At 41.9% G+C, this 26,577-nt stretch overlaps 2 protein-coding genes across 7 annotated transcripts; both read left to right on the top strand.

Moving 5' to 3' along the window:
* The first annotated feature begins 261 nt into the window (after positions 1–261).
* On the top strand, positions 262–12,444 carry clptm1 (CLPTM1 regulator of GABA type A receptor forward trafficking). Its single transcript, XM_069148143.1, has 14 exons — positions 262–368; positions 3,358–3,497; positions 5,565–5,688; positions 5,935–6,093; positions 6,320–6,437; positions 6,565–6,650; positions 7,161–7,281; positions 7,418–7,662; positions 7,864–7,957; positions 8,065–8,255; positions 8,468–8,563; positions 8,849–8,984; positions 9,963–10,130; positions 11,231–12,444. The coding sequence occupies exons 1-14, from the start codon at positions 318–320 to the stop codon at positions 11,395–11,397; spliced, it is 1,896 nt and encodes a 631-aa protein (XP_069004244.1). The 5' UTR covers positions 262–317; the 3' UTR covers positions 11,398–12,444.
* Positions 12,445–12,640: 196 nt separating this feature from the next.
* On the top strand, positions 12,641–24,679 carry relb (v-rel avian reticuloendotheliosis viral oncogene homolog B). Of its 6 annotated transcripts, none has more exons than XM_069148146.1 (11): positions 12,641–14,388; positions 14,549–14,642; positions 15,554–15,753; positions 19,421–19,735; positions 20,791–20,957; positions 21,078–21,169; positions 21,343–21,474; positions 21,607–21,711; positions 22,504–22,719; positions 22,832–22,906; positions 23,721–24,679. In XM_069148146.1, exons 2-11 carry the CDS (start codon positions 14,585–14,587, stop codon positions 24,134–24,136), a joined length of 1,776 nt encoding a protein of 591 aa, XP_069004247.1. In that variant the 5' UTR covers positions 12,641–14,388; positions 14,549–14,584; the 3' UTR covers positions 24,137–24,679. The 6 variants fall into 6 exon arrangements, with proteins under 6 accessions (XP_069004247.1, XP_069004248.1, XP_069004245.1 ...); XM_069148147.1 differs by having other exon boundaries at positions 12,641–14,460; positions 23,724–24,679; XM_069148144.1 differs by having other exon boundaries at positions 12,641–14,460.
* The last annotated feature ends 1,898 nt before the right edge of the window (positions 24,680–26,577 follow it).

Below are 26,577 nucleotides of genomic sequence, written 5' to 3'. Positions count from 1 at the left end.
TTGCCAACTGTAAATGGTGGCATATATGTTCCTTTTCCCATTTTAGACCGCTTTTATTTTATGGTTACTTGGCAGAAAATGCGTGACGAGGCACAGTATTTCATGCAGTTTCATCAGCCTCGTTGAAGCAAAAAAAAAAAAGAAAAAAAAAAGAAAAAAGCCTCTTACAATATTTATCAGCCTCACATTTTTCATCACTCTCCTGAAGAAACACGTCACTCTAATGACGCAACGGCGGACCTCTCGCGAGACGCAAAGAGTCCAGTTTCCCAGCCAGCAGCGGTGCGGTGTGGTGTGCGCGATAGAGACGACGAAAGATGGCGACGCAGGAGAGCGAAGCAACTAAAGAAACCGTGAGCAACGGCGAGGTAAAAAAAAAAAAAAAAATGAATGACACTCTCGCTGTCCCTTTTCGGCTTTCACGTCCGGGTGAAGGGGCCCCGGTTTGTTTGTTTTGAACGTTTGTGTGCGGGACCGTCAACATTTAAACCCGTAAACCGATCGCTCCACGAGCCCCAGTGACGTTGTCAGTGCCGGTTGGGTTTTTTTTTTTTTAAAACGACCACCTCCTTTGCCGTTAACGATATGTTGCGAAATCCGGAGTGCCGGCGACCGGATGAACGGACCGGAGGCGGTGTGGACGGACAAATGTCACCTAAACCCTAAACACATAAACGCTCGACGTGAAACGAGACGGGGGTTATAGTTAACGTGGCTTGTTAGGTTGTCGGTGAGGCGGCCGAAGTGCTGCAGTGTGTCGGTTAGCTCTCGCAAGGCCCGAACCTGAACGACGCAGCTCGGCTTCACTAACCAGGCCGGACTCGGGCAGCTCTCATCTCTGACCTCCCGTTAAACATCCCCACACGATACTGGCTTTCAGTCATTTCAAGGGAAACCTTTTGGTACAGTTTCTAAACCCCACAGCAGAGGCCTTTTTTTTTTTTTTTCTTTTCTTTCTTCTTCTTAAATTGACAAGTTTGTATGAATTAACCTCGTAAAATGCTCCTAAAACTGGCGTGTTTGCACTTTGTTATTGTCATTAAGTCGCTCACTAGCGGTTCTTTTACCAGAGTGACAAAATGCTCATTTACAAGTTACCAAAGGTCATCGTGAATCATCATTGTCCAGAGGGAAACCACTTCCTTCTGCTCGATCCTCGAAGCCTTCAATAAAAAAAAAAAAAAAAAAAAAAAAAAATGTCTAGTGACACAGATATTGATAAAACAAACAAGTGTGTAAAGTACCTTGCAGAAGACCAAAGCAAGCTACCATCGATCAACTCATTGATCCAGGACATGACTTTATGGTTTCAGTTTGAAGATATTGTTAACCCCCAGTCTATTGTTATTACGTTGAAGTCACAATATCATTTCACCACACTTTGGAAATTATTTCTGGATGCCTCAAAGCCTCTTTTAACCACGTAGGTTAAAAACAACAACAACAACAACAAAAAACAGTTGCATCTTATAAAACGGATTACATATCTATGCTGTGCAGGTAGCAAGCATATTTTTTTTTTTTTTTTATTCAGAAAATGTCTTGAAGGACTCTGAAAATATTTGTAGTTACGTGTTGTTAAATGGGCTCTTCGGGGATTTATCTTCCAGAAAAACGGGTGCTTAGCGCTGTGATACGAATTTTAATGTGAATACACGCGTGCCAAAAATTATTGCGAGCGTGTAGCACGAGTTAAGTGTCTCTCTTGTAATAAAAATGCTCTGTCAGGATAAATGCGCTATTAGCTTTAGAGAGAGCATTCATATATCTTGAGGCTCACCACGGGTGACTCCGTCGAGAGAAATTGCTGTGATAAGTAAATGGCAAGCCAAATATAACCACAAGGGTTTATTTAGTTTTGACTTACTTTTTTTTTTCTTTCTTGTGCTTGAATCGTTTCTAAAAGTAGAAAAATTGTCTGTTTTGTACACGTTAAGTACCAAACCCGTTTTCATAACCTTCTTTTTCTGATTTATATCGCATTATTTTAATCCACCTGGTGGATATATTGTCACCACGTGTGATAAACATCACCAGACCATGTCCACTACTGACTGATATATAGGTCATATATATATATATATATATATATATATATATATATATATATATATATATATATATATATATATATAACCTTTCTCCCCTCTTACTGCCAGACACGGTTGACAATCTGGTGTGAAGGACTTACTCTGAACCCTGAATACGTGGTTAATCCTTGTTCGGAGCGTATAAATTGTAAATTATTGTCTTAAACTGGAGGAGATAAGCTGTTTGTGTGGTTGATCTTATTGGCGATCTGTCTGTGTGGTGGTTATTACCCTGCAGGAGACAGATCCATGTCTCTGATAATAGAATTGCTTCTACTTTAACACAGCAGCGGGACAGGGCAGTGAGGATGAAAAAGCCCTATTTTGGGCCGCGTCATGGCCTTGAAATGTTCCTGTTTATGATGTTGCTCGGTCACCAGCTTATCAGAAACCTTTACTTTTCCAGTGTTCGCTGGTGTCGTGAATGACACTAACCTGTTTAAACGGAAAAAAAAAAAAAAAAAAAATCCTCAAAGGTGCTTTGTTTCAACCGCTGGTCTCCCTTGTGTTGGTGACAACAGGGGAGAGTAGATGTTTAGATAGATAGTGAATGAGTCTCATGACTTGGTATGCGCTTGTCTATTGTGTGACTTGAATAGAATGTGGCCTTGCAGGGGAGGGGGGGGAGGTTTGGAGGGGGGTGGTGGTGTTACGCGGACATGAAGCCAGGGAGGGTGGAAATCCATTAAACGGCAAACTATTGACAGATTGTATTGATTACAAGTTATCTTGGATATGTCTGCTGACGCTCCCATGACTTTGGCCATTGCAAGAGCTATAAAAGCTACATCAAAACTGCATAGGGTGTATTCGGTTGGCTCGGATAAAAATGTGTAATTTTGGCAATTTTATTTAAAGGAAACCTGCTTTTCAAACTCGCCAGCGGGCGGTGGGGTATAGAGGATTAAGGTTTCTCTTACGCGTCAGAAAATCTTGCCGGTCTCAGTACCTACGGTCTTGTGTCATGTCTTCAAAACAGCTTTGATTGACAAGAACAGTCTAAATCCAAATTCATTCAATTTACAATTACTGTACATAAATGATGCAAATTGACACGTGACTGTAAACTCCTTGTTTTGAGTGGAGATGGAGGACACATTAGCGCGCCCCCCCACTTAATTAAATAGCATCTTTTGGCTTTTAGCTCCTTTGTCCCGCCAATGCAGCTGTTCTTTATTACTTAACATATATCATTATCTGCTAGTATTGCTGCATCATCATTGTGACTTTCTTTGGCTCCACTGATTGTGACTATTCTCGGTTGTAGGTGAGCAGCAATGGATCTGCTGCAACAACAGATGAACAGACTGTGCAGACAGCTGAAAATGCACAGGACCCTCAGCAGCAGCAGCAGCAGCCGCAACAACCACCGAATGCATGGCAGGTCATTAAAGGAGTCCTTTTCAGGTGACTTTTTCATTTTGTCTATTAACCTGGCACGTTTGCTCGTTCTTCACAAGAAGAGATCCGAATCTATGAACAGATCTCTGATTACGGGGCTTAATGTTCAGTTCTTTATCCACTTTACTCACTCACCTTTCAGAAGGTGTTACTTTCTAATTGTGGTACACGGGCTTTAAAATCCCGTGCTGTCCATCACTTTTTCTCACTTAATCAATGAGACCTCGGTCCGCTGACTTTTTGTCTGGTAAAATTCATATATGCACCAGCACCAAAAAAAGTGAGTACATGTAATCAGCAAGGTGCAGCCAGAACGTCTGTCATGTATTGCTGCCCACTGTTTGTAGATTTCAGTAGTTTTTGAGTAATATGTGTAGCAAAAATGTGCATTAACTCAGAAGTAATGATTATTTTGCACAAGAAATGCTCATGTGAAGCACAGCGTTTGGAGCCGGAACCAGTGAGGTACTTTTTTGGCACCTCGTTTGACTGACAGCCTTTGGTTGGGGTTCCTGCCTTAGGCAAGCAGTTAGGCAAGCCAATCAAGTAAAAAGAAGAGGTCCATTTATTATATCAAAAAGATTATATTGCATTAACCATTGAAAATCCCACTCATTGGCACTGAACATTTGAACACATTTCAGGATTTTGATTTTGAAATGCGTATGTGCTGGAAAATGGTATCATCTTTCATTATTACATATTCCTTCTTCAAGCGTTTGTAATCATTTCAGTTCAATTTAATTTACAGCGCAAAATCACCATTAAACGTAATCCCGATACACTTTACAAAGAGCGAATAACGACTACATTAAAATACAAATGCCAAGGAAATATTAAAAGAATATGCTAAAACGTGTTAAAATACCAATACAGTCTCAACGTTAAATGAGATGTGAAAACAACATGCGGTAGTGGCAAATACGTGGCGAGCATCGAGAACATTTGGTTCGAGGTCATTTTAGCCTGACCTAAATGTAAGATTTATCAAAAAGGAATGGCTTGAAAACGGAGAGCATGTTTGCCTCCTGAACCCAAACTGCAAGCCGGTTCCACTGGGGAGGAGTCTAATGAATAAAGGCCCCGCCTCCCGTTCCGCTCCTGCGAGCTGTTAGCAAGCGGAGGGGTCTGTTAATATTTGATCTTTAATATAAGATGGCGCTTGATTGTTAGGGGTTACATTTACGACACCTGACCTCAGAAAAAGGAGCTTACAGGAAGTATTTCATAGCAGTCTGAGTGTGAATGAATAAATGTGATTTTTTTTTTTTTTTTTTTTAGAATTTAGCTGCGGTCAATTTGTGTAGCTTTGATTAAGTGTAGTTTTTAAGGTCTGCCATGAGATGGAGGAGGCTAAACGCAGAAGCGAGTTCTTTTGATGAACTTTATATCATTTTTGAATTCCTGAGACTGAAGATCCGCTATGAACATAATAATGTATGTTCCGCACAAACGCCGTGCCACTGACCTGCTGTAAAAGTTCACAAAAACACGTGTGACAAAGAATCCTTCCTTAGAAATTATACTGCGATATCAGGAAATATATTATTTCTATGGTGGTTTCACAAATACCAACCAAAGATGTAAATTTATAGTGAAGAAAAACACAAGCATACAAAGGTAGGTTGGAAGATACAAATGAAAAGATTTGTCAGTTCTTTTTTGCAATATTGTCTTTCCTTGAAACTGACTATTCTTTTTTTTTTTTTTTTTTTTTCCCCTTCAAAGTTTTTCTCTTTTGACCCATCGCCGGTTTATGATGCAAGATCGGCATCTCTTTTAAAGTCTGTATGTAATGCAGTCTGACTGAATACGCTGCAATCTGATTAGCCTCCGTGTAGTTTCACTACTCCAACAGCTTTACATCTCAAGAGGGTCAAAATGAAATGCTTTGTCTCAGGATTGTTTACGGTAGCGTGCCAAGTATTTGACCATTTACAAACAAATGTCACTTTCCTCTTTTATATATTTGTTCTTTTGATTATTTTTTTTTCTTCCCTTGACTTAAATTCCTCATTTACTAAATGTTTTTTTTTTTCTCTCCTCTGACTGTGATTGCACTTGTTCCTCCAGAATCTTCATAATCTGGGCGATCAGTAGCTGGTTCCGCCGAGGCCCGTCCACTCCTGACCCCACCACGCCAGCCGGTGCCCCCAGGGTACCCAGCAGGAACCTCTTCACTAAAGACACCCTCATGGTACCACACCTGTCCTCTCTTGATAAAAAAAAAAACAAAAAACCTCACATTGCCTTATCGGCATTGTCAGCTGTTCTACTAAACATGTATAATTAAATTGAATCCTTTCATTCTTAAACAGCCCTCCGAGTCTAATCCTCTCAAGTATTTGGACGGCAAACCTCAGTAATCTCTCTCTGTAACTGACTCGATCTCTCCAGATGCCGTAATGTCATAAACACCTTTTCTTTTCTCACCGTGCTGCAGGACATGTACGTGTACGTGTCCCTGGAGGAGGTGTTCTCCGACTTCAACAACACGGGTGCCCTGTTCTGGTTCCACAGGGACCTGGTCTACGGAGACTGGAACACGGGGGAGGAAGGCGACGGCTGCTATGAGCACCACAAGGAGATGGACATCCCAGAGGTTAGGATGAGTGGGGATGGAGGCGAGGTGCAGTGTGCTGGTGGTGGTGGTGGTGGTGGGGGGGGGTGGGGGGTGGTGCCAGACTAATTGGATGTGGGAAGGAACAGGTATTAGTTTCGGAGCCGAGTTAGATGTCGGTGAAGGGCAAGAAAGAAGCAGACAGATGTTATGTCGACGTGTATTTGTCTGAGACGAATACTTCTTACCGTTTGCTGTGTGGTTGCAGAAGCTGCAGCAGAACGGTTCCCTGTACATGCACGTGTACTTCACTAAAAGTGGATTCCACCCAGACCCCAAACGCAAGGGGCAGTATCGCAGACTGGCAACAGTTCATGCAACAAGAAGTAAGCACATGTGGAAAACACACACTTTGTAAAATGTAAACAGAAGTTACAATAATAGAATAATATCTGTGATCATTTCCAAGCGTTTACCTTTATGGTTTTTTTTTGGTTTTTTTTACTCTTTCAGTGCTGAATAAATTCAAGAGAAGAAAGTTCATGAAGACCAAGAATCTGCTTACAGGAGAGACCGAAGCAGATCCTGAGATGATTAAGGTTAATAGTTTGATTAATCTTATTTTAGGGGCTGAGCTGTGTGGTATAAATGTCAACGTGATCGGAGTCAAATTCAGATTAACTTCATGTTTGGACTTCCTTATGTTCCTCTCTACTCCAGGTCTAGTTTTGTGCAGATTTGCAATTTGTCAACAGGGTCTTCATACGACAGTTTGTGTTTCTGGTCTACATCATGTATTTACAACAGGGTTGCCTTCTTGATGCACATATTTTAGCACTAATTTGGTTATTAACTTTAGTAGAGGATTTTGCACTAGATCTACCAGCCTTGTACTCACAAGTACAATTTTAACAGTCAAAGTTATGTTGCATTTAAGAGGAAAATGTAAGGACTTTGGAAAGATTTTTCTACTGAAGACTCTTCAAAACATATTAAGCTCTGATACAAGTTTAGATAAACGATACACCATCCGTTACTTTTCCTTTCTGTTTTTCTCTGTTTGTTTGCTCTTAGCACTGACATGTTTAATCACCTGTGTATCCTAACAGCGGGCAGAGAGCCACGGTCCAGTGGAGATTATCTCCCATTGGCATCCCAACCTCACTATCAACATGGTAGATGACCACACAGCCTGGGTGAAAGGCTCTGTTCCACCTCCTCTAGACCAGCGTAAGTTTCTTTAAATGTTTTTTATTTTTTTTTAAAGCTCTCAGAAAACAATTCCCAGGTAATGAACATACTTTCCTTGAAACTGCAGTTTAGCGTAAAATCACGTTTGACATTTCTACTCTTCTACCCTGTGCAGATGTGAAGTTTGATGCGGTAAGCGGCGACTACTACCCCATTGTGTACTTCAATGACTACTGGAACCTTCAGAAGGACTACTATCCCATCAACGACACCTTGACAAAACTCCCGCTGCGCCTCAGCTACTGCCCGCTGTCATTGTGGCGCTGGCAGCTGTACGCTGCGCAGAACGCTCGCTCACCGTGGAATTTCCTCCCTGAGGACACCTACGAGCAGTCAGACGAGGACCAAGACTCTGTCAAGGTAAGTGGTCAAAGTGGTGACAGTAAACTAGAAATAAAAAAAAAACTCTTCAGTTATGAGATTTAAGTATTTTTTTTTGTATTCATTATACATTGGGTAAATAACTGATTGGGTCAATATACACCCGATCAATGTAACCCGTTCACTTTGTGATCGGACACAACTTTGAGACTCATTGCGTTACTACCTCTGCAACTAAAGGTGGCGCTTTTGGAAACCAACCCGTACCTGCTGGGACTCACCATCGTTGTCTCCATCGTGCACAGCATCTTTGAGTTCCTTGCCTTCAAGAATGGTAAGATCACCACAACCAGGCTGTAGTCAGGACTTCGTTTAAGAACAGAAGAGGTGTTAGCTCAGTGTCTGTTTACCTGCTTCACCTCAGCGCCATCTTCTCCTCAGATATCCAGTTTTGGAACAGCAGACAGTCTCTAGAGGGCCTGTCTGTGCGCTCCATCATATTTGGAGTGTTTCAGTCTCTCGTGGTGCTGCTGTACATACTGGACAACGAAACCAACTTCGTGGTGCAGGTCAGCGTGTTCATTGGTCTTCTCATTGACCTGTGGAAAATCACCAAGGTCATGGATGTCAAAGTAAGTCAGAACAACATCGTTTTTTTTTCCCCACGCACAGTATTGTTTGATTAACAGTATTTAGTTGAACTCATTTGATAAGTCATTTGTTTTTCCACCTTTTCCTTTTCTTCCCCGTTGCTTATCCAAACATGAACCTGAGTCTGTACGTTGCACTTTCTATTTCTACTTCTACTATATTCCAGTAATCACCCGCTGTTGTCTTTCTCTAGTTGGACAGAGAGAACAAAATCGCAGGCGTGATCCCAAGATTGGTGTTCAGAGACAAGTCAACATATGTGCAGTCTTCAACCAAAATCTATGACGATGTAAGTGAAACCAATCCTCAACTGCAGCTCTCTAAACAGCCGCCACACTCAGAGGAGCTGCCTTTCAAAAATACAGGGGGGGGGGGCATTATATTTTATAACACATGGAACATGTTGAACTTTTATCATTGAAGATAAAATTAAAAAAGTGTTTTTCTGTGGAGAAAGCTGAATTAAACATCACAAGCAAAGCAATAAGTAAAAAATTTTTTTTAGTGGAGTCAGTTTCTTGCAGCTGATAAAAAGTTGCATGACGGCTTCTTTTCTCTTTTGTCCTGTGAACAGATGGCCTTCAAGTACTTATCATGGCTGCTCTACCCTCTGTTCGGCTGCTACGCGATCTACAGTTTATTGTACGTAGAGCACAAAGGCTGGTACTCATGGGTACTCAGCATGCTCTATGGCTTCTTGTTAACATTTGGTAAGTTGGTCCGAAGCATTTACACACTGCATTACTTCAAATTTGGTCTTGTCTGTCCTTTTTTGTTTTGAAGAACATTTTCCATTGAATGTCAGCTGTTGGAACTGAATAACGGGGCTAGATGTGCTGTAATGTTTAAAACAAAAAACATATTGGCATCACTATGAAAAAAAAATGATTGAATCGTGGAGGAGGAGAGGCGTTAACCTATTAGAAAGAATCTTTAAAGATTAGTGTGTGCAACGTAGCTGCCTTTGAATTAGCCACGTACATGAAATGATGCAGGGAACACACTGAATTCACTGAGTTCTGATGGTTCTCTTGTTTACATCATGTAATTACCTGGGCATTATATAAATATGTAATAAACAGATTATAAAATACAGTAAATAAAAATACTGAAGTCTACCTCACTGAAGGTCAATTACAAAGTTTTATTTTAAAAATATGAAAAAAATAGATGTTCAAAAGTAAAGTATTTCACATCAGAAAACCGGATTTTGTTAACATTGATGATGATTTTTAGATGAAGCAGGATATTGTCACTTTATGCGTCTTTGTTTATTTATTCGTCATAATATAGCATTGGTAATAATTCCACGTCTTCCTGTCTGCGCAGTCTTAACTCTCTCTCTGGATGTATTTATATTTTATTCTCTTAGTGTGTTATTGATTCCTCTGACACTTGTGTTTGTGTCTGTTTATGTAAATCTATTTTAAAGCCCGGGGATAAGTGTGATTATTTTAGAATCTCTTGATGACTCTGTCTCTGAGTGGCTGTACACACAGCTATTGTTTTCACACTTGCATCATGGTTACGCACCCAGTTTCCCAACAGCGTCTGCTAATGTGCTGTGTATTAATAGACTTCATGCTGGCACACTCGGTTGCGTTGCCCGCTGGCTACATTACTGCCTGTGGTGAAGAAATTGTTTATATTATCTAACCAGCTCCTTCCTCTCCGTTTTGGTTTTGTAGGTTTCATTACGATGACGCCACAGCTATTCATCAACTACAAGATGAAATCTGTGGCCCACCTCCCGTGGAGGATGCTCACCTATAAGGCCCTCAATACCTTTATTGATGACCTCTTTGCCTTCGTCATCAAGATGCCCATGATGTACAGGATAGGATGCCTCAGAGATGGTGCGTCCTCCCTCATCCGGATGTTGATATATTGTGTTTGTTATGAGTGTAGCAGCTTCAAGGGATGTTAAATAATCACTTTTAACAACGACAGTGATCTTCCAGTGTTGAAGAGGAGCTATATTGGGTTTGTAGCTTGAGGATGATGAGCTCAGATGTGCAGTGATTTGCTGGAGGTGGTTTTCAGATTCAGCTCATCCAGAGGAATTTGTTACAAGGAAAGTCTGTCTTCCTTTCTGGTTCTTTAGTTTTCCTTTTATAGAAAGTGTACAACTCCAGCATTGTGTTTGATTCCCCGCAAACCCCACACCAACTGACCAAATGAACTTTGGCCTTCAGCGTTTGCTAAGATTAATCCTTTAACGCCACCTCGTGTCAGCTCACTAGATCTCGCTGATTTCCATAATGCACTTTGTTATTACTGAATAATATATCAGGGACTGTTTTAGTGTAATTAAATATTAAGAGCGAAAGGGTTCAATACAATATATTTAAACTAGAACCACAGATGTTAGCACAAAACACATCTGTGTGGAGTCATATCATCAGAAATCAGACTGTTATAAGTAATCAGGACCACCATCACAAGATCTAAAAGTTTTGATCCACCGGTTTAAGTTGGAATAGGTTTTTATGTTTTCAATCTCACACCGACTCACAGGCATGATGTGACCCCCTTCATGTCACATTATTGGCGTGATATGAGAGGAACTGTTTTGTTTGTAATTCCAACTTTAATATCTTTTTGAAAGCTCTGATGTTTCCGACTTGACACATAATGATACAGAACAACAAGGTCTTTCAAAGCCTTTCAGGACATTTAAGCATTTGTTCATCTTAACCCTCACACAAAAAACAGTACAAGCGAACACTCCTGGGTAGTAAATATCATCTTATATGATGTGAACTCGGCACTGTTGCAGCCCAGTCATAATTATTTATCTTTACACGATCACCAAGTTCAAGTTTTATTTGAGTTTAAGGATGACGTTTAGTCAGTAAAAAATAGGTTGCTGCTTGATGAAATGGTTGTTAAGGGAATGATGGATTTGAATTGTACTCGTTTCTCCTTGGACTAACCTCGGTTTCCTCTCCTGCAGATGTGGTGTTCTTCGTCTACCTTTACCAGCGCTGGATCTATCGGGTCGATCCTAACCGGGTCAATGAGTTCGGTACCAGCGGAGTGGACCCAACTCAGAACAACACAGCAGACGCTGCCCCCGCCGCCATTACAGACAAACCAGAGGGGGAGAAGAAGAACGACTGAGGAAGACCACGCCCTGATCTTCCTCCCCGGCTCTCACTGCTGTGGTGAAGAGGACTTGTGGAAGTTAGGCAGGGAGGGGAGTCGTCATTTAGCTGTCATGGATGCCGCTACAAAAAAAAAACAAAAAAAACAACAAAAAAAACACCTCAGATTTCTGTGTGGATCCACAGAAAATCATATTCAGTGTAGACTTGGTAAATTCTTATTTCTGTTCCCCGCCCATCCCCGCCCTCTCGTTCTGCAGTTCAAGTGAAGTAAAACAAAATGTGATGTACTGTGTTCTGTATTTTTTTCAGAGGGTCACAATGTCTTGGAGTAAATGTTGGGAGGGGAACAGGTTGCAGTTATACTTCTATTATACAGGGAAAAAAAGAGGCCAAGTGCTGCTTTTGTTCTTTGTGTAGATTCCTTGTGAATTTTTCTTTTCATTCCATGTGAGCACCGTGTTTCGGGATGCCTGGAACCTGGTGAGTAGTGCCGGAAGAAACTGGAAAGAGCCTGAGCCACAGTGGAGGTAGAGGAAGAGAGGTGTATGACCCTGCTGGACACTACCCACAAGACAATGACTACTACCCTCGAATTTAAACTAATGGTTAATGTTCTAAACTTGAACAGAAAAAAATAACAGCCTTGTTGGTATTAATATATATATATTAATATTGTCAATGACTTAATTTTTGTTTTTCAGTCACTGAATCATTCTTTTGTATGTCCTCAAACTGTACAGAATCCTGTTAATAATACCGATGTCAAAAACTGTAACGAGAGGCAAGTCTGATTTTTATTTCCCCCTCCTCTGCTGGATGTCTGATTTTCACATTATTTCACCTGCAAGTCCAACAACAGATCATCTTAGCAGACACAGCGGAGACAGTCAGGTTTGTGTCAGGAGAAATGCAATGTCAACTGTTTTTTTTTTTATATATATTATTTTGAGTGCTGTAAATCCTGAGATGAAGAGGGTTCCATGTTGGTAAATATTCAATTTTATGAGCTTTCATGTTTATAGTAAAACTAAGTGTGATTTAAAATGTCTATGCAAAGCTTTTTTGTTTTGGTTTTGTTTTTACTCGCTGCTCTGGGTTCCAGAACAATATTTTTGCATGAAACTTTTCATTTTTCACTTGAGTTTCTATTGATGTTACAGGAAATACAGTTTGTGTGCTTATACAGCATCCACATTATTGAACTCTTTCATCCTGGAGTTACAGATGGCAACCATTTGCAGTATTGATTATGTTCCCCGATGAATCCTTCATGTCTATAGACTGTCAGGAAGAAGTGGATAATATCTGTCACGAGGTGATGGCTCACACGGATTCAGCTTACAAAGAGATTACAAGAAGAAGTAAAGGAATAGTGATTGAAGAGGCTGACACCAGGGATTGTTTGGGTTGCTTTTCAAAGCTAAAGTACCAAATGGGTAGTTATGAAAAACAATGTGTTTAAATATGTAACAGCAGATGCTGCGTAAATTTTTTTTTTAATTTTATTTTTTTTAAAAGAGATCAGACTTTATAGCGTGTAACAGTTTAATGATGCAAGCCCGTAGTTTCAGACCTGAATTTCTGCCCCTCGTATCTTGACTGTTCAGTGATTCAAGGAGCTTGATGCCAGTTATGTCCTGGTGTCAGGTATCGGCGTGCCCCACTGTTCACATTTACACACACAAACAAAAGCATTCTTTGTAGCAGGTGATAAACGGCATGCGTTTAACATACAGAACAGTTGCTCTGCTTTATGAAACGACTCCAGAAACACCGGTGCCTTAATCTTGACTCAAGTCTGACGCTTCTTTAGATTTTGAACCCACAGGTTCCCAAACATTTGGGCCAAGCGGTACTTGCGTGTAAACATGCTGGTTGTGTGTGTGTGAGAGCTGTGAGCAATGGGACTGAACTTTAGCAGCTCCTAACTGACAACAAGTATTTAATGACAAAAAGTTGTATGTTTTCTTTCCTGCCTTAAGAAACTTTTGTTAGAAAAGTGTCTTGAATCTGATGTGAAGATTCAAGTTAAGTCAACTCGTTGACCGTTCAGAGTTGCATTTGTCAACTATAGTGTTGCACCTTGTTTTTCTTACAGCTTTAGCTTTCTCCTCTGCAAGTCCACTGCCGCTATAATAAGTCATATATTCAGGGTGTTGTTTTTTTTTGGTGTTATTTTTAGTTTGGTCGCGGCCGCTGAGTCACTGCTTCCTCTAAACGTTTAGCCTCAACTTTCGCTTTCCGTTCCCTTTAAACCGCCTGTTCTCCGTGTGACCGGCAGGTGTCGCCGTTTGACAAGAGATGGCCGTGAACAGAGACTGCATTGGGTGCATTCAACTTTATGCGGCGCTGCGCAGCGCTGACTTGAAGTGATTGCACGCTGGACTTACAACAATGGACAACATCTGGACACAGACACGCTGTAGTTTCACATCTGGACACAGACACACTAGTTTCACATCTAAACACAAGACGCGCTGTAGTTTCACATCTGGACACAAGACGCGCTGTAGTTTCACATCTGGACACAAGACGCGCGGTAATTTCACATCCGGACACGGACACACTCAACGCTGAGAAATTGATTAAAATGGATCAGTATTATCCTTTTATCGGTCTTTAGCCTCTTTTCGGCTGAAGATTTTTTTTTTTTTTTTTTTTTTGCATATTAAAATGAGCATAGCCTTACATTTCGCTGCGGCTCGGTCTCAGAGGTGACGTAACGCTCGGGGGGATTTCCACGCCGCGCAAGCAGCCAATCGGAGCGAGGTTGCGACAAAAACTCAAAACTGACGCAAACTTCATTTCAGACAGCCTTCAGCACATGGCATCAGCACGGGTTCACACCTTTTCACGGGCTTAAACGGACACTTAGAGCCGCTGTGTCGTCTGCAGAGCGGCTGTTTTAAAGTTCAGACTGAAGCAGCGACCGGGAGGAGGGGTCTAATACCTGGATCCCGTCCGGTTTGGAAAAACATTCAAGGACACGACGGCAGAGTTTAAGGTCTTTTTTTTTTTTTTTTTTTTTTTCTCTAAGTCTCTTCACATGCGATGAAAGACATGGACGTCCTTAACGGTACCTCTAGGTTTTAATCTCTCCCGAGTTTTGTGTGCATGTGTGAGAGAGGTGACATCATCCTCAGGCATGTGATTTGTCTTAGCAGAAGAGCCAACACCCTTCTTCCCCGGGATCCTGTCCGATGTTCCGAGCGCCCGCCCCGACTTCCCCGGTCCCCGCGCGGAGTCCGACCTGGGTAGGTGGGCTTTCTTTTTTAAGCTTCACGCAAGAGAAGTCGTGGATGTGAGCGAAGTGTGACCTGACCTGACCTCACGCAGGAAGAGAAGTTGCCCGTTTATATGTCCGCTTCCTCATCTGGCATTATAGTATTTTACACAGCGTGTTGGTGCCGCAGTAAAACAAACAAACAAAAAAATTCAGTCTGTAGATCAACAAACGAAAAGGTCAAATCATTTTTCGGATATAATATTAATATATTTGTAATATTTGTTTATATACGTGTTGCATTTAAGGCTACAAATAACGAACTTATTTTCTTGGATCTTATCATTCTTTAATCTAACTATTATGTGTAAAATGTCAAAATAGTTTAAAATTGTCCTAAATCCTACAAAACCCAACTTAAACGTATTCGGATTGCTTCATTCATAGTTGGTTACTGTTCACATCCTGGAGATACGTATTTTAATCTCAGAAAGAGGAGAATGTCAGCAAATAGTAACATTTGAGAAGTTTGAGTAGCTAACTTACCAAAATAAAAGTTATTCACATTAGTTATAAGTTGTCAAAATCTTTTGCCGATAGTTGCATTTCATGTTCCAGCTGCTCTGTTAATATTTCATACACCGTGGCTGGAGGAAACTTAGTTTCTGATAAGTGTCAGACTTGGCAGACCACCACCACCTGTCCAAAGCTTCTTATTCATCCTGGAGGTTGCATCATTTTACATCATTTAGCTAAAATGAATTGTATACCAGCTGCAGCCTCACTTCTGACCATGAAAGGAACAAAAGGCAAAGTGATTCTGATTTAAAGCAGCATTAAATCCTATCTGATTGCTCAGTAAAAACACCGTTCTCAGCCACTGTGGATCACCTTAAGTTCGATATTCCTTCTGAGATCCTCGTGTTTGTTTGTCATCGACGTTTAGTTTTTTGCATGGACCTGATTGAAGAAATCATCACGGAGGACAATGAGCGGTTGGCGGTCTCCCTCCCCGGGCCTCTTCCTCCTCCTCCTCCTCCTCCTGCGGACCTCCTGTGCCAGACTGCCTACAGCCAGAACCACCTCCGGCAGAGCCCCTCACCGTCGTCCAAGCCCGTGCTGGTGGCCAGAGGCACCGCGTGTAAGGTGGGTATTTGTTTTTAGTTGTGTTACTGCAGCGCGAGGTGTTTGTATCAGTGTTGTACTGGTGTGGTTTCAACCCAACTCCGCGTTTCCTGCATTGCCCAGAGTGACTGTCGAGCACGGAGGTGTTCCTCTCAGGTGGCTTCTGTGTTAAACAACAACAAAAACAAAACAAAAAAAAAAAGTGAGAGGGGTGAGTCGGTGGGGGGAGGGGTGGGCGGGTGGGTGGGGGGGGGTGGAGAGGGGGCGGGGATGGGGCATCAGCAGGTTGTGACACGGAAGCATTGATTTCAAAGCCTCCAAAGGTCTTAAAATTTCATTTAAATTTATTCAGTAACATTAGTTCTGTGTTTCTATTAATAATTTTTGAGGAAAAACAAAAACTTATCCATCCTTTCATTCATCATTTATTGCTTTTTACCCAGAGTCAGGTCATGTTTGATATATATATATATATATATATATATATATATATGACATGACGGTTATTGTTGTATTCTACTGGGAAGCATTGACAAAAATGTTGTAAATATCAATAAATGAATACACTTTGTAAATCATTTCATAGATATCTTTTACACTTTGTCGGTCTGACCACAAAACAGATAGTAAATTGGGTGTTGAAAATCTTTGCGGAAACCTTGTTAATAATCCATGATAAGAATCATAATAATCTTTAATGTAGAGACTGAATGCACAGGTAATTTTTTCCTGCTTATTTTTTTTTAATTTTTTTTTAACAAGAACAGACTACATAAATGTTAAAACAAATAGTTGATTAATAGATTTCGTCACTCTGCTGTTTTATTTGCGGTTATCGAGGTAATTTCAAGATTTATTCGTTTTCAACAACTTTTAACAACAATTATAAAGCAATAATGGTTGTGGGTTCTCAGATTGGTGGATTTGCTGCTTCGTGAATGTTAATCTGGGTTTTGGACTGTTGGTCAGTCCAACTTAGTTTGTTTTTTTCTCCCAGTTTTCTGACTTTATAGAGACTCTGCGAGTAATAATCAAAGTAAAATGATGAACATAAACCGAGCACATGAACACTGAACCACACACGCACAGACACCTGATAATATGTTACTCCGTCTCCATGTTGCTGTTGAAAGCCGGTTAATGTTTAAACTCTGTAGAGGAAGTAAAAACATGAAGAGGTTCCAGCAGCTTTCAGAACGTTTTATTTAAGGGTTTAAAGTCTGAGAAATGAAGCACAGTGCGGTACGTGTGCAGCCTGCAGATGGCTGAGGGTTTTGTTGTTACAGCAGGGGCAGCCGGCAGGTCAGGCTTTCAGCAGAAAGCACGTGGTTTCCAGGCAGCAGGGAGATCAGAAGTGTTGCAATCTGATAAAGAGTGCAGTGTCGACACAGGCCCCGCAACCAGCCAACGATCTGCACAGCATCTGTTATCACTGAAGTTTGTGTGTAAATACGGCTCGTTAAAAGGTTCTGGGGTTGGTGGCCCCTGGTTAGAGGCCGACACGCCTCCCCAGCATGCTTTTTCCGTGGGAGGAGCCTGAGAGAAAGGGGAGGAGGTCTTCGGAAGAGCTGTAATGTGACTCCTGCTTTCAGTTTTATTAGCCAAAGGCATCGAAGGTGAAAGGTCGCCCCTGCTTCCTGTTTCCTGCTCGCTGGCTGGCGGCGGCGGTCTGACTGGCTTTTTGTTTAGGTGCATCGGTTGGTTGGTTTCAGGCTGGTAGGTATCCCCAGGCACAAAACAGACTGCAGACCGGCCGCTGTGGCTCGGCAGGATATTGTGAAGCATGACCTCATGCGGAGGCATCACCCAGATCCCTGCAGCAAAGCTTTCATGAGCTGATTCGCCGGTGACGAAGGAGTCCCTGCAGGTTTGGTTACTGATCTGTTGTCGAATCAATGCGTCCGGACGGACTAAAAGTGAAGTTGTGTTTTGTGAAACTTTACCCGTGATACTTTTGCTTTCTTCGACGCCGAGGCCGTTCAGGGGGGGGGGGGGGGCTCGCTGGTGCACAAATGGAGGAGTGGAGATGGGGAGCGCCGCAGACAGAAAGTAAAAGCAGCAAAGGGATATTAAACACTTGAGTTGGAGTGAGAACGGAAGAGCCCGGTGGTCTGTGGTGTAACGGAAAAAATAAGACATGAAATGCAAGAGGAGGAGTCAAGAGAGCACATGGTGAACTCTGCACTGATGGGAAGCACATGTATGAAGGATAAACATGCAGTGAGTCAGTGGTGCTGCTTGGTTTCGCTGAGAAGTCACCTGAGCGACATCTGGTTCTCACTTATATTCTTTAAAACACTCGTTTGGGGCTGTTTATCTTTCTCTGATCGTAAGTTGAGGTTTTCTCACAACGTTGGATATTTTGCTTCATTAAAAGTACCAACACAATAATGTAAAAAAAAAAAAAATGCTCTTTCTGAAGTAAAAGCACACAACGTATACCAATATTAACTTGTTAGTGCTGACTCATCAGTGTGGGAGAAGTATTATTTTTCTGTTGTAGCTGGTTTAGGCGAACGTGTTTGAACTATTTCACATGCAGTGAGATAGTTAAGTCTGGTGGTTCCCAAAGTAAGGCTCGAACCCCTCCGAAGAGTCACACAATACATCTGAAGGGTCACGAGAGGATTAATGGGATTGGAAAACATCTGTATTGTGATTTATTTTTTATTTTTTTTTTGGCACGTTTCTGTCGTCTGTCACTTTTATTTGTGAAATATTGGACCGGTCCTCTTTTGGGTTTAAGTTAAATAATCTGATAGTTTAGAAAGGAAATGTCATGTAGAAACCCTAAGCATGACATGAGACCTCTGCTAGACTAGTTATTAATGCGTTTACAAGCCTAAAAGGGGTGGAATCACTGGGTGAATCTGTTTTTATATTGTTATATGATAAATGTAGTGGAGTAGAAGTATAAAGAGGAAAAAAAAAAAAAAATCAAAATGCTCAAGTAAAGTATAAGTACCTCAAAACTGTACTTTGTTCTATATATGTTATGGATATAGTTACACATTACACATATCGAGGTATTTTGCTTGAAAAGGAAACCGTGACGGAAGTCAGGTTTTTATTTTTCTTCTTAAGCAAAGAGAAAGACGGTCACTGCTTAATTTATAAAGGGAGTCGTTGTAACTATGTAAGACATAGTTCAAAAACAGAGGAGTCATACTGTCAGCAAACTGACTCCAAAACATCTTAAGATTTGCCAATATCGGCCATCATAAGCTTGTTCTCACGCAGACCACATGGCAGCAAAACCTCTGAGTGTTAAACTGGGTTAATTTTTTTTTTTAACATAATGTTGTTTCTTCTATGGACTTTCTTTAAAGGCGGTCAGGGCAGTTCACCGTCATATCGCTGCAAATTTAAATAACGTAATTCTTCGGCATTGTTTTCTTCGATTATAAAATGCGTAACTGCTGTCCGCCTCCAGCCATGCGAAAAAGTCTGCACAGGGAAGTTAGGCTGCTGACTCAGATATTTGTGCCAGATGACCGTTATGAACTGTGGTTAATGTCTCTTCATTGTGTCTGTTCTCAGCCTTTTGTATTGTTTTATCAGTTTGTCCCTTTTCGTGTTGCCATCTCTTGCCGGGTCTTCGTTAAGAGAAACATTTCCAAGGCCAACAAGTGTTGAAACACGCGTGAAGTCGTGTTAATGAAGGTCGTCTGCTTCTATTTCTTTACAGACAGACTTCTCTCCGCTGAGGAGCTCTTCCAGAGAGATGGCGTCCCCTCACCCTTCCCGGGGCGCCTCCGGTTCTTCTGGGCGCAGTCGAGGCTCCCCGTGTTCGCTGGCCTCCAAGAGCTGCGGCAGCGTGTCCTCTCAGAACCAGAGCGACACCGAGATACTGGAGCGCATTCTGGAAAAGCCCAAACTGGTGGTCGTGGAGGAGCCCAAGGACAGAGGCATGAGGTTTCGCTACGAGTGTGAAGGGCGCTCGGCCGGCAGCATCCTGGGGGCGTCCAGCACCGACACCAACAAGACTCAGCCTGCCATCGAGGTGCAAATTTGTTTTTTGTTTCGGACCGCGAAGGGGGTTTACTAACCTCCCGGAGACAGTTGGGGAGCTTTTAACCACAGCTGATTTTGTTTGGTGTGCACAGATGGGTGGAGCTGGAGCTTGTGGCATGTTAAGACTCAAATAGAAAGTCCCCACAAATCCCAGATCGAGTGTGGTCAAACGCAAGAGCTTTATCCCCCCCGCTCACATACTATCAAACACTCCTACTCACTCAGGGTGTTTTCACCAATTGAGTAATTTAGTCTAGTTAGCAAAATCAGTTTAATTTCAGGTTAACATGGCTTGATAATTAATATAATTACCATATCCGTTTCTTTTTGATGAAATTGGTGCCTTGCGTGAATAATACAAAAAAAAAAAAAATAAATCCACATGAAGTAGTTTTATCTGTGTGAAGTGGTAGAATGAGGGTGATGGAGACGCTGAAGCACAAAACAGAAGGCATGTTGTCAATTGTGGAAAAGTGAAGATGTTCAAGAAACAGAAATACAAGCGCTCAGGAACATGAAGGACAAAAGAAGTCTCGCATCAGCAGCTAGTCTGGATTAGAGTGCGGAAGATAACATGATAATTATAGAAAATGAATCGGCATCTCTTTTGTTAATCGATTGTTTTGGTCATTTTTTTTTTAGCAAATTTTCAAGTTTCTGAGTTGATTTTTTTTTTTGCTTTCCTCAGTCACATCTGGTTGTACATGAATTTACTCCGGTCCTCCTGAATGCAAAACTTTCCAAACTTCTGCCGCATGTTTTAATATTTACTTCTCTAGAGCTGACGGGTCCCCCTCTTTTCTGTGTATTATAAATGCTCATTGTCCTTATTATCAGCAGGTTGTAACACTCCATGTTGTGCGTTGTAGCAACCGGGTTGTTCTTCTGTTTCCCTGATGTCCATGATTAGATTTGAAACATTGCAACATGGTTCTCTGTGATCAACTTCAGTCGGAAACAGTTCCGTTTTCTTTCTCTTTTTCTTCTGATTTCTGCTCATTTCATGCTCGTTCATTCTTCCTCCTGTCTTGTTTTCTCTTTCAGATTCAGGGTCCCATCGAACGCCTAAAAAGGGTCTCAATCACCGTTTCCTTGGTGACCAAGGATCCCCCACACCGGCCTCACCCGCACTGCCTTGTGGGTAAAGACTGCCCGACTGGTTCAGGAATCTGCATGGTCACCTTCAATCCTCACGGCAACCGACGTCACAGGTGCAGAGACGTCGCTATAATTTATATCATTTGTATTAAATAACTTTCATCGTGGCTTTTTTTTTTTTTTTGCTTTTGAATTTGAGCTGAAATTCAATTATAACCCGTTTCAACTTGCAGCTTTGCGAACCTCGGGATTCAGTGTGTGAGGAGGAGAGAGCTCGACATTTCACTTCAGAAGAGAAGAAGCCAAAATATTGACCCTTTTCAAAGTGAGCTGGGCACACACACACACACACACACACACACACACACACACACACACACGCGCACACACGCACACACACACAAAATAGTCCACGCACACTCTTCTCTCGTCTTTGTTTAAATTGTTGATTCCTTGAAGCAGACATCGTGACTGATTCAGTGTCTTTCCATCCCTCAGCCGGTCACTCGAAGGGCATTGAAGACATGGACATGAACGCAGTGCGTCTGTGTTTTCAGTGTGAGCTCGAGTGGGAGGACAGCAGGAAGGACTCTCTCAGCCCAGTGGTGTCCAAGCCCATCTATGACAAGAGTAAGAAGATGCCAAACACACTCTTATGAGCCTTCACCGCAAAATTAAGTTATTTTAAGATTAAAAATTAACCTATTTCCTGATTTTAACGCTTTGTCATTGATATATATATATATATTTTTTTTTTTAAAGAGGCCACAACTACGTCCCAGCTGAAGATCTGCCTTTTGAACCAGAACAGAGGATCCTGCACTGGCAAGACCGAAATCTACATGTTGTGTGACAAAGTGCAGAAAGGTGAGTGGAGACTTTTAACTGGCGTTTTATTTGTGTCTGTGGATAAAATACGTGGAACAAGCACAGTTTCACAGGATTTAAATGCAGAAAACATCCAGAATTGATGCAGCTGATATTAAAACGGAACAAATATTAAACGGTCGGTCTGAATACGATGAGATTCTCCTTCTATGAGCGCCCCTACGTTAAGTTTACTATTAAACAAGGTGCTTGTGATATAAAATAACACGTGCTTCTTTGACTCAAATACATTTAAATGACTTTATAAAAATGTGCTTACATTTTATTGTTGAATTTTGATTAGTATATTTTTTTTTTTTACTGCCGTAACAAACATCCAAATGTCTTTCGGTCATTGTTAAAGGCAATCTTCATTTAACTAGTGTTTCTCTTTATTGTGAGGCTTTTGTGTGTTTTGCACGTGTCATCATTTCTAAGACACTTTCCGAACCTTCATGCTACATCCGTGATGGAAAATGATAAACCTGCACTTCAAACAGCATCTCTTTTTTTTTTTTTTTTTTACAGCAAAGCTATGATTCAACTTGATTTACAGCATTTACTGCCTGATTTGAGTGTTTTTTGTCGTGCAAGGTGTTTTTGCTGTGTTGTTCACTTGTAAATGGAAACATTTTATCATACGTGAAGGTTAAGTGCTGGGACTTGTCGTTCATTCAAATATTAAAATTAGGATAAAAAAAAAAAAATAATCTATTTCAGTCTGGATTCTCAGATAGTTGCCTCTTTCGTCTTGAATAACGTGGCTCTGCGCGTTTTGTCGCTGATCCACAGATGACATAGAGATCGTCTTCCGGCGGGGGTCGTGGAAGGCGAACGGGGAGTTTGCCCAGACCGACGTGCACCGGCAGATCGCCATCGTGTTTAAGACTCCGCCCTACCAGGACTCGGACATCTCGGAGGAGATGGAAGTCAACGTCGTCCTGCGTCGCATCTCCGACCAGATGGAGAGCGAGGCGGTCACCTTCACGTACCTGCCGCACAACCGGGGTCAGTCGGGACCAGACTGCTGTTCTGTCGACGCGCTGATGAAACGGACGCGGACGATTATTCTTTCACGGTAACGGGAGGTTAATCGAAGTGTTTCTTTTTTTGATTTCAGATCCGTATGAGGTGAGGCGGAAGAGGAGGATGATAAAGTCCGATATCAGTTTCACAGAGAAACCTTGTGTGGCAGGTGAGACGCTATAACTTTTTGTTCATTGTTTTCTTGGTTCACGTTTCCTTCTTCTGGTGCGAATTGAAGCGTTTGGGCCATTTGGTTTTGTCAGTTTTAAAGTTTATTCAAATCAAACGCACCGTCAGAGGGACAAAGAGTGATTTTCATTGTGTAATTCTAGTATCTAGAGGATATTGAATAAAAAAAAAAAAAAAAAAAGACTAATTTGGAGACAGCACAGTTTGAGTGGTACCCCAGTGACACGACAGTTTATAACAAATCTTTTGACAACAGCCGTGACGGAAATCGGTCTGGTCATTTGAGACCCAGATAGGTGATTGTTCAGGCAATTAACTCCTTTAATATCTTCTTCAAACTGCTCATTTATTGACAGCCGATCGCGCAGACATTTCTCAAATTAGTCAGGGTGACAATTCAGGGTTAAAATCAGGCTTTTAACCATAAAGTATCTGACTGGCTCCCGGTGTCCAAGTAACCCGTGACACTGAGCCAGCAGCCTGCCAACATTCACTTGTGTTTCCCACCTGTGCACGATCATACAGATGAATCAACACGTCTCTCAAACAGTTTCAACAGAAATGTAACATAACACTCTTTATGAAAACGGGGTTTATTGCAGGACTCTTGGATTCCATTAACCGGTTGGTGTACTTAATAAACTGTCTGCTGAGTGGATGTCTCTGCATTTCAAAATGAGCAAGAATCACATTTCATTGTCCCGAGTACGAAGTGCTCTACTTAACAACGGACCATTCATCATATTTCTAGCAGGTTTATTGCCTTGGTAACGTGATCCTGTGTTCTCCTGCAGCAGAGAGCGCCCCTGCGTCAGAGCAGGCCGTCCTCTTCCTGCTGGAGACTCAGAACATGATGTCAGCCGACGAGAGGCCTCCCACGGCCCAGGAGGAGATGTGTTACTACGAGGCCCAGGACTCCAACAACACGTCTGAGGATGTGATCAATCAGTTGCTGGACGTGCCCGAGTTGTGGAACTTGTTCGCCGACCCGAACTTCCCCTCCATGGCCTGCGGCTTCGACCCGAACGCCGACGCCAACGCCGCCTTCCCCAGCACGGACATGAACTTCAACCCGAACATGTACCCGCAGGACTTTTCCCAGTACAGCGACCTGCAGTTCAACATGCTCGTCAACGAGAACCAGAATCCGCAGTCGGAGCCGCAGGACGGCGCGGTTCAGGTGAAAGCGGAGGAGGAGCTACGAGGATGAGAAAGTCCGGATCGTGTAAGCGCGCTCGAGCCTTGCTGGTCGAGGGCCTCGAGCCGCTCCACGTTCATAAATATCTCCAGAAAGGCTGCAAAGCATTAATTTGAAGACTTTACAGGTCACAAGATGATTCTCACAGTAAACATGGACCTCAAAAAGAAAACTCGGTCATATAATGTTTGTAAGGTCTGTTCGGTTTCCTGCAGCATGATTTTGGGAATACGACCCAACCTCCTGCTGTAAGGAGTTGTTGGCAGTAAAGTTTCAGATCGGCTCTTCACGTTGTTCTCGCCTGTTATTGCTCTCTCTCTCTCGCTCTCTCTCTCTCTCTCTCTCTGTGTCCATCCAACCAGCTGGCCTGTTTATTATTCTAATCTACTTTAATGTAATAGAAACCACTCCTCCCGGCATTCTCTGTGTGCTTCAGTTTCACTCTTGTGCTTAAAGCATTCAGATTTCCACTCACGCCCCGTCATGTGACCGACTCCGCCTCGCCGCTGTTCTGTAAATGTCAAAGAAAAAATAAAATGTCGGCTTGTTGTGTTATTTCTGTCGTGTCATTGCTTCCTGTGGAACGGAAGATGAGCAAAAGGCATGTGAGCACATTTGAATGTGAGCTGTCTCCAGCTGCTACACGCACACGCACACACACACACACACACACACACACACACACACACACAGACAGACAGTGTGTTAGCCTCACACAGTGTGTCCTTGTGTGTGTGTGTGTGTGCGCGAGTTTGTGTGAACTTTTGTGTTTGTTTTTTGTGTTTGTGTGTATGCGGGATTGTGTGATTTTATGTGTACAAGTGTATTTGTGTGTACATGTGTTTTTGTGTGTGTTTTGTGTGTACAAGTGTATTTGTGTGTACATGTGTTTTTGTGTGTGTTTTGTGTGTACAAGTGTTTGTGTACATGTGATTGTGTTTTTGTGTTTGTGTGTACAAGTGTGTGTGTTTGTACATGTGTTTGTGTGTACATGTGTGATTGTGTTTTTGTGTGTGTTTTTGTGTACAAGTGTGTGTGTACGTGTGTCATTGCGTTTGTGTTTTTGTGCGTACATGTGTTTTTGTGTACTTGGTTTTGTGTTTTTGTTTGTGTGTCAGTGTTATATGTGTGTTATATGTGTATATGTGATTTTGTGTGTGATTTAAGTATGTAAGATTTGAAGTACGGATGACGTACTATACTGTGACATTTTAGGCTTTTTCGGCTTTCTGCCGCACCGCGTGTTCTCTGCTGATGAGTCACCCAGTCTTTTCTAAAGCCGCAGCATTTTTAAGAAACTTACAGATTGAGACATATTGGGAATTTAACCTCGATCTTTGAACTGCGTCTTAATGAAACAAACGGTCTGACAAGAAAGGACACACCAACACGTGTTCGGGTTGTGAACCATCACATGCAGAAGCAACAGTCCACCACCTTAACCACTCGGCCACCTCATCCTCTAGATTTAATACAGGCATAGACAATATCATAAATATGTCATACTATGTTTATGTCGCGATAAATGTAGAAAAAAAATGTCACTATAGTTTGTCATCCATACTTAAAATGTCACGTACTTAAATCACGCGCGCGCACACGCGCGTCCTCACTTGTAAAAACTCTGAATCTCTTTAAGCGACGCCATGTCGATGTTATTTTTGTTCCACGTATCCGCTTTAAATGTCATTTGTGTCACAAGAGAATCTGGAAAGACCAGTTTGACTGAAATGATGACGCATCAGTAAATAACTCGATCCTTCTTTGTGGTGCTCAGCACCTGTAATCTGTCGTCAGCACATCGTCACCCCACACGAGCAACAATATTTTTTTTGTTGCCTTAAAAATAACCGCCGCGCATTAACTGAGAAATACTTTAGGCTTTTTCGGCTTTCTGCCGCGCCACGTGTTCTCTGCTGATGAGTCACCCAGTCTTTTCTAAAGTCGCAGCATTTTTAAGAAACTTATAGATTGAGACATGTTGGGAATTTAACCTCGATCTTTTCTGATCTTTCATTTTAAATCTATGGTACATACCCCCCCCCCGCCCCCCCCCCTAACATTAAGTCTGGCTCGGTGAGCTGGTGAGTTAAAAATTATAAATCTGTTTTCACGTCTGCTGAAGAGGGAAAGACAATGTTAGACACAACTTACAATTCAAAGTATATTATTTGATGTATATCTTGTCTGGAGGGGAACTTTAGGTTTTGGTACAGTTTATGGTGGGCATTTCTTTTCAGCCGTTTATTAATGTTTTTAACAATGATCAGCTTCAGTGTGAGTTGGGGAGAGTGACGTGAGGGAATAGATCCTAATAAGGCCGAGGTGACATGTTAGATATGAGGTTAAACAGAAAGAAGTTTTGAATCCTTAGATTTGAGATATTTGAATACATATTTACTTGATAAATTACTTTAAAAATGAGCTAAATGTCCTATGCTGGCTGGTGAGAG

Source organism: Embiotoca jacksoni, unplaced genomic scaffold (genome assembly GCF_022577435.1).
Source record: "Embiotoca jacksoni isolate LCO1_2020_lvr unplaced genomic scaffold, fEmbJac1.0.p SCAF_14, whole genome shotgun sequence".
Classification (NCBI taxonomy): Eukaryota; Metazoa; Chordata; class Actinopteri; family Embiotocidae; genus Embiotoca; species Embiotoca jacksoni.
Note: the sequence above shows the minus strand (reverse complement) of the source record. Positions and strands in the feature narration are given on the sequence as shown.

Bases quoted from the DNA above. Each gene is read 5' to 3' on its own strand.
- clptm1 (XM_069148143.1), top strand. From the start codon at position 318: ATGGCGACGCAGGAGAGCGAAGCAACTAAAGAAACCGTGAGCAACGGC. The intron at 6,438-6,564 runs GTAAGCACATGT...TTACTCTTTCAG, and splicing joins AACAGTTCATGCAACAAGAA to TGCTGAATAAATTCAAGAGA. The intron at 7,282-7,417 runs GTAAGTTTCTTT...TACCCTGTGCAG, and splicing joins TCCACCTCCTCTAGACCAGC to ATGTGAAGTTTGATGCGGTA.
- relb (XM_069148146.1), top strand. From the start codon at position 14,585: ATGTTCCGAGCGCCCGCCCCGACTTCCCCGGTCCCCGCGCGGAGTCCG. The intron at 21,475-21,606 runs GTAAGAAGATGC...TTTTTTTTAAAG, and splicing joins CAAGCCCATCTATGACAAGA to AGGCCACAACTACGTCCCAG. The intron at 21,712-22,503 runs GTGAGTGGAGAC...GCTGATCCACAG, and splicing joins GTGTGACAAAGTGCAGAAAG to ATGACATAGAGATCGTCTTC.